Genomic DNA, 7,480 nt, shown 5'->3' on the forward strand with positions numbered 1-7,480 from the left:
ATCAGTGCTCAAAGCATCCTTCAAAACTGCAGTAGCAAAAAGGGGTGACAGTTACACAAGGCCCACAGAAAAAAGGGGAATACATCAAGTACCTGCAGGCTATTTTACATTCTTGACTCTTGTTGTTGTTTAAACAAGAAGCCCTCAGTGGGATGCTAGAGCATCAAAAAATGTATTAAGAGAATTTTCTAAAAGTGGCAGAAGAGGGAGGATCAGAAGAAGGCCATTTCTGACTTAAGACATCACGTGTGCAAAACCACAAAACCTCATGTAAAAGCGTGCTTCTTCAAAACATAGAAAACACACAATGGCTAAATCTGATGATGGCGAAGAAGTAAGCGTCGAGGGAGTCTTTCCAATTTCCACAAAAGCTTTTTTTCTTCATAAATATTTAAATAAAAAATTCAACAATAACTCAGATCTATCTTTTAAAGGGGCCCTATTCTGCTGATGTTCAGGTGTATATCAGTATGTAGTGTCTCTACTGGGACATGTCTCCATGCTTTAATGTTCAAAAAGCTCTGCCTGTGCTGCAGCACCTATTTTCACCCTCTGTCTGAAACCAGAGCCCAGTCTGCTCTGATTGGTTAGCTGGCCGGCTCTGTTTTGATTGGTCAACCGCTTAGAGATGTCCCGCCCCGGGGTCAACTCATTTGAGAAAAATTGCTTGTTGGTGTTAACATTTTAAACAAAACTAAACCTCATTCATTTTCCACAACCAATAATACTAATAATTAAAAAGGCGAATGGAAAGCGTGGTACAATGGAAATAAATCACACTTCACATATCGCAACACCCTCGAGAAGTCATGGCAAACTGAGGGAATTCATATGTGCATATACTCTCTATAACCATGTACAAACATCTGCTGATATAATTAATCACTGATCAAAACAATTAGTGTACAATATTCATCATACTCGTAGCAGGTATATTATAATATCAATAAAACGGCAAGAAGCTTCAGAAACATTCAAAATATATTATTGATTGTATTTCCCAGACCCCGTTATGAAGCCAGGTGGCTCCTGTTGACATGTAAAAGTACATTAAGCAAAAAGACCTTCAGGAAACCGTGCACTGGCTTTAAGACAAAGCAACAAATCTCTGGTCTTCTTTAAAAAAAAAAAGATGCCTCTCAGCAAAGCAGAACTTTCAAAAGTTGACAAAGACATCATGAAGCCAAGTAAATTATTGCAAAGTCAAGGGACATTGATTTTTTTTAGCAACTTTCTTCTGTTTTTAAATCCCAAACTCCGCTGGAATGTCGTTATTTACATCCCTGTGTAAAAAGCTGGATATATGATGGTTTTTTCCCCACATCTCCGTACTGTACATGTAAATAGTCTCAAACAGACTCAACTAGACGTTTACAATTGAGGCGATAAATATATCTAGATATAGATTCATCTTAAATTATATGGCTATATAACTCTTTTAAATATTTATTCATATATGTGTGTGTGCAGGTTTCAAAGACGTGTGCACATGCTCCTCCGCTCTAGCTGTGCTCTGTATCTCCGCCTACATGTGTGGGAAGCGGAGGTGAAAGTAACAGAGACGAAGCAAGCTGCGTTTCCTCTTGTCGCTGGCGCTGCTGCTGCTCTCCGTGCGGGCTGACTTGGTCCTGGACCTGGACCTGCCCACCTCCTCCCCCCTGTAATCTGACCTCTGACCCCTGGGGCCCCACGCCCTGCTCACACCACGGTGCTTATCCGGTTGAGGGGTTTGGATTTGGAGCTGCCCCCTGTACCTGTCGCTCCGGCCCCCGTCACCTGCGGCCCCTGCTGAGGCAGCCCGGGGTGCTGGGGGGGGAGAGGGGAGAGAGGTGTAAGAGGGGTAAGGGGGGACAAAGGGAAGAGAGGTGTAAGGGCGGTAAGGGGGGACAAAAGGGGGTTGGTAAAGGGAAATGTTGGTGGGGAGGTTGGCATAGAAGAAAGAGCAGGGTACTGGGGCAGATACGGGCCGGCGCTCGCCGCGTGATGCGCAGCGTTGACGGAGGCGGACGGCAGGTTGTGGGGCAGAGTGCCGAAGATGAAGTGTGTTTGGTGGACGGAGTGGGAGGCCGGGTGGGGCGTGTGCACGTGTCCGGGGTGGGTTTGGGAGTGAGCGTGGGGGTGGGGGTGGGAGTGGGACAAGGTGAGGGGGAGTTTGGTACCAGGCAGGCCCCCCCCTCTGATGGAGTGGTACAGAGTAAACTGAGGGTTCGGGGAGTGTTGGGAGAGAGGAGAAAGGGGGGGGGGACACCCCACTACCATGTTGCCGTAACGACCCGGTAGCCCATGCTGGGAGAGCTGGGAGAGATGGGCCAGCGGCGGGTGGGCTCCAAGCGGCGGACGACAGTGTAGCGGGCCTCTCTGCATAGCGTGGGGGGGGACGCCTTGCAGGGGCGGGGGGACAGTCTGCACATGGAAGCGATGGTGATGGTAGTACGGTGGGGGGGGCTGCACGCCACCCAGGTGACAGTACTGAGCGTGCAGCGCCTGGATCTTGGAAGGGCCCCCCCCATCCATCTGGCACAGCGAGGATGGGGAGTGAGGAGGGGGCCCTCCCGTAGTCGGCGGGGGGACAGGAGCGGGGTACGGTGGCCCCGGTGGAATGAGGGGCCCAGGTGGTTTGGCACGTTTGCTGCCGAAGAGAGATCCCAGGAAGGAGCCGCTGCTGCTGTTGTTGTTGCTGCTGCTGCTGATGATTCCCCCCCCAGGACCGCTCCCCCCCGCTCCTGCTCTCTCTACACTGCTGGAGACTCCCCCCCCAACTCCTGTCCCAGCAGTGGTGTGTTGCTGCCCCGGCCCACCCCCCACCCCCGATCCGGGGCTCAGGATAGGGCGGTGAGGCCGGAAGTCTTCTGTGGCGTAGCAGCCGGGCAGCTGGTAGCGCTGGTGAGGCACCGGGCTGCTAATGATGGAACCCTGGAGGGGGGAAACCAACTTATGTTTCAGAAAAATCACTGAGATTGTTAAAGATTATTTGCGGTTAAGATTCCGGTCATATAATGTGTTATAAACAAACTTAAAATGCATCATTATTTGCTAAACATGGAGACGCAGCGTTCAGTTATTATGCTCCAAATATCTGGAACAAACTCCCAGAAACCTTCCGGTCCGCTGCAACTCTGACTGCGTTTAAATCCAGGCTGAAGACTTTTCTTTTTGCCGCTGCTTTTAATTGAACTATTCATATCTTACACTGCACTTATTATTCTTTTAATGTTTATTTCATTAGCTTTTTAATGACTGTTTTAAATGCCATTTTCTTAATGTCTTTCATTTTTTTAAAGCACTTTGAATTGCCTTGTCTTGCTAATAGCGCTGTATAATTACACTTATAAATATTCATATAGCTTTCAAACAAAAGAAGTAACACATTACTCGTCGATATTCCTATTACTACAATTCATTAGAATCTTCTAATAATGTTTAATGGGATTATAAATGACTGGTGAAGTGGTCATTGTTTGTTAAAAGTAAAGTAAAAACACATTATATATCTATGCAAGAAAAATGTTGAACAAATAATTGTAACATTACTTAGAATGAACACAGAGCCATGTTAAAGGGTGTCAGTGCAGGTCAGAAACAAGAGGAAACAAGCATGCATCTACACACACAAACACACACAGACGCCATCTTTAATAATGTTTGCACACTATACGCACATTGAGGGACAATGACGCACCACGACGGGGAGATGAGGGCCTTTTAAAGGTTAGAGTAGGCCTGTCACGATAACTCATTTTGTCTGACGATATATTCCCAAACTGCATTCCAGATTGTGATTTTAAGACACGTTTGAAAAAATACTGTAAGAAGATAATGTACAAATGCTAATCGTACAATAATTAAATATAGTAAAATAATATAGGTAATTTCCGTATTTTGTACGATTAGTCGATTACGTAAAAATGATCGAGGCCATGTTTGTATATAGTAGGAGACATCGATAAAATACTTATGGTGACAGGCCGAGGTTACAGGTGAACATCGAGTCTCTCAGACTTACTTCCATGGTACTGTCCAGAGAACCAACACTGTTCCTGCGACCACGTTTCCCTGCAGCCCCACCAGGAAGAGGAAAGTTAGCAAAGGGCAAAGATTGGAAAATGTGTTCACAGAAAAAAGATAGAAAGTGCAAAAGCTGTGTGTGAATGTCAGTGAGAAAAAGAAACAGGATGCAGAAATAGAGATAGAAATAAAATCATTTTGGAAGCTACTCAATAGAGTGGTTCAGGAATGAGTCCTAAAACAGGAAATGAATTAGCATGTTTGCACTTCCTGGTTCACTTGTCTTGAAATCAATGGTATTTTGAACTTGTTTTTGTTTGTTAGCCTGAAATAGGGTCTGTAGTTAAGAGATTTTAAAGTTTTGTACTACGACAAAATACGTCGGTAAATACCCGGCTGGTCAATGTAAAAATTGGCGGTTGCTAACAAGTGTCTAAATGAGACGACTAACAACATCATGCCCTAACATTAGCCTCCTTTAGCTTAGCGGTGGTGACGTGAAGTCATGTGACCGTGCTGTAGTTCCTTTATAGCCCAACATTAGCCACCTTTAGCTTAGCGATGGTGACGTGAAGTCATGTGACCGTGCTGTAGTTCCTTTATAGCCCACACATTAGCCACCTTTAGCTTAGCGGTGGTGACGAGAAGTCATGTGACCGTGCTGTAGTTCCTTTATAGCCCAACATTAGCCACCTTTAGCTTAGCGATGGTGATGAGAAGTCATGTGACCGTGCTGTAGTTCCCTTATAGCCTATTATTGCTTTTTACTTTACAAAAATCACCAAGTGGTGTTAATATGTAGAGATTATCCTGCTGAGCAAAACGTGTAAGATTCATAAACGTTTCTTTGCCACAGATCTTATTTTCTGCAATAAACAAAAAGCCATATGAAAAATCCTGTTGTCTTTTTGTTAAAGGGGAACCAAAGAGATGCTAACTTCTCGTCGGCCTTCAAACACATATCAACTGTGTCTCTGGGGTTCTGTTTCCTCACCTGCGTCCGATAGGTCCCTGAGAGATGAGCTGAGCGCGGTGCGTTTGAGACCATCACCCACTGAGTCATCAAAACTGTTCCTCCCCAGGGTGCCGTTCACAAGATCGCTCTTCCCACTCACACCTCCTGTGAGCAGGCTGGGCCGCATCACACCTTTCTGTTTCTCCAACTCCGCTGTGAAGAAACGCAAAGGGCACGGGGCGAATTTATAATCAGTGCGAGACATGCTAGGGAGAATAATTTAAAGCAGTAAAACCAGAACTCCATCTCTTGATAAAGATATGCTTTAATGATATCTATAGGGGCATCACGCCCACTTACAGCAAGTTATAGTCAATGGTCAAAGAATAACTTTTACTTAAGTTAAAGCATAAATACCAGTCTAAAAAATACCTAATTTAAAAGTAAAATAAATCAAGTTTACTTAAGTAAAAGTTTTAGCAGCGATACTGACACACGCACATTTAAAAGTGATATTTTACAATATTATATTATTCTGTTTCTCACAAATATGTATGCAACTATGTTCTAATGTTTTAGTTTATGAGGCAATTTTAAATACTTACATATTTGTATTTATATTACTGGATTGGTTTTGGGGAAAGAAATCAATTCATGCAAAATTAAACAGTCTTATTTTCTAAGATTTTGAATAGATTCACAACTTGCAAAGTAAGTTTTACAAAAGGGGATTAATGTTGCTATTCATTTATAATAATCCTACAAAGCAGGACAACTTTTTTTAAGCATTAATACTCAATTTATTTTCTAAATTGCCTAGTTTCTGAGGGATAAAGGGGAATTAACTATAAGTGTGAAATAATTATAGTAAAGTAAAATCTGCAATATTTGCCTCTAAAATGTAGTGGCATAAAATAATCAAGAAAAGTAAAAGTATGTCATAATTGTGGTTAAATACAGTATCTGAGTAAATGTGGTTGTAGTTGACGGTGATGGCCAGCAGGGGGCAGACTCACATTCCACCCTGTATTTCTCCATCTCCTGCACTTCAGCGATGCTCTCCCTGAGGTCGCTCACAAAGCGGGTTCGGTCCTGCTGACTGGGGGCCATGAACACGATCAGGACCTTCCTCTCCCCCTCGAGCACGGCGGTGGTGAGGCGGATACCGTGAGGGTAGTCTGAGGGGTGAGAACACAGAGGAATAAAACACTGAATAATCATAGAGCAGGGGTTTCAAACTCAAGGCCTGCGTGCCAAATCTGGCCCGTGACTTAATAATAATAATAATAATAGATGACATTTGTATAGCGCCTTTCAAGGGACCCAAGGCCGCTTTACATAGTGAACAAATAAACAAACAAACAAACAAACAAAAGGGGCAAATAAAAAAGTAAAAATTAAATAAAGCAGTAGGAGTGGAAGCAGGGGGACTGTGATGGGTTAGGGGTCAAAGGGCATGGTGAACAGGTGAGTTTTTAATGATGACTTGAAGATGTCCAGAAGATGTGACTTCACTTGATGTGGCCCGTAAGAGCTTGCAAAGAATAAAATAAGTTTATTATACGGTTACATGCCGCTTTACAGAAGCACGTTGTCCATAAACTACATGTCCCACAATGCATCTCATTTTGTGCGCACTGAAGAGACTTTAAATTATTTGCAATTATTTGCCCAGACGTTATTAATTATGAAGTTATTATCCGATAATAATCCAATGCAGAGGCAATAATGTAATATAATACATTATTTTATGATATATTTATCTATGTATATTTATATAGTCTTAAAGTTACAACCGGCCCTTTGAGTGCAACCATAATGCTGATGTGGCCCGCCATGACATTGAGTTTGACACCCCTGTCATAGAGGGTAAGTAAAAGTAGGAAAGTAAAAGGAGAACGTTTCTCACATGAGTTCTGGAACATGTGCACCTGCATCTCCACCAGAGGGAACGATTGTCTGAAACTGTAAGTCACTGAGGTTTTCTTCTTCTGGAAGATTTTGGTCACCTGTGGGGAAAGATATTACATTACATCAAATCAGGGCCATTCAATTGGCGGCCCACGGGCCAGATCCGGCCCCGGGGTGATATTTACTGGCCCTTTGAGTATAATGTTGAAAAGGAATCTACTTTTTTAAGATTTTTTTTTGGGCCAGAGAGCCTTTCTTCCAGAGAGGGTGTTTCATTGAGAGATAGAGGGGAAGACATTGCCTGAAAACTTCGGCGGGCTCAGGTTTGGAACCCACCTACTAGCTACTGTAGTGACAACCCACCTACTAGCTACTGTAGTGACAACCCACCTACTAGCTACTGTAGTGACAACCCACCTACTAGCTACTGTAGTGACAACCCACCTACTAGCTACTGTAGTGACAACCCACCTACTAGCTGCTGTAGTGACAACCCACCTACTAGCTACTGTAGTGACAACCCACCTACTAGCTACTGTAGTGACAACCCACCTACTAGCTGCTGTAGTGACAACCCACCTACTAGCTACTGTAGAGACAAACCAACTC

At 43.8% G+C, this 7,480-nt stretch overlaps 1 protein-coding gene across 1 annotated transcript; it reads right to left on the reverse strand.

The window, feature by feature from the left end:
- Nucleotides 1–568: 568 nt before the first annotated feature.
- LOC104947590 (IQ motif and SEC7 domain-containing protein 2-like) lies at nt 569–6,965 on the reverse strand. Its single transcript, XM_010773635.1, has 5 exons — nt 6,870–6,965; nt 5,977–6,138; nt 5,000–5,173; nt 4,004–4,053; nt 569–2,913 (listed from the first exon to the last, which is right to left on the reverse strand). The coding sequence occupies exons 1-5, from the start codon at nt 6,895–6,897 to the stop codon at nt 1,699–1,701; spliced, it is 1,629 nt and encodes a 542-aa protein (XP_010771937.1). The 5' UTR covers nt 6,898–6,965; the 3' UTR covers nt 569–1,698.
- Nucleotides 6,966–7,480: the final 515 nt, after the last annotated feature.

This window comes from Notothenia coriiceps, unplaced genomic scaffold (assembly GCF_000735185.1).
Source record: "Notothenia coriiceps isolate Sejong01 unplaced genomic scaffold, NC01 NC01_scaffold00012782, whole genome shotgun sequence".
NCBI lineage: Eukaryota > Metazoa > Chordata > Actinopteri > Perciformes > Nototheniidae > Notothenia > Notothenia coriiceps.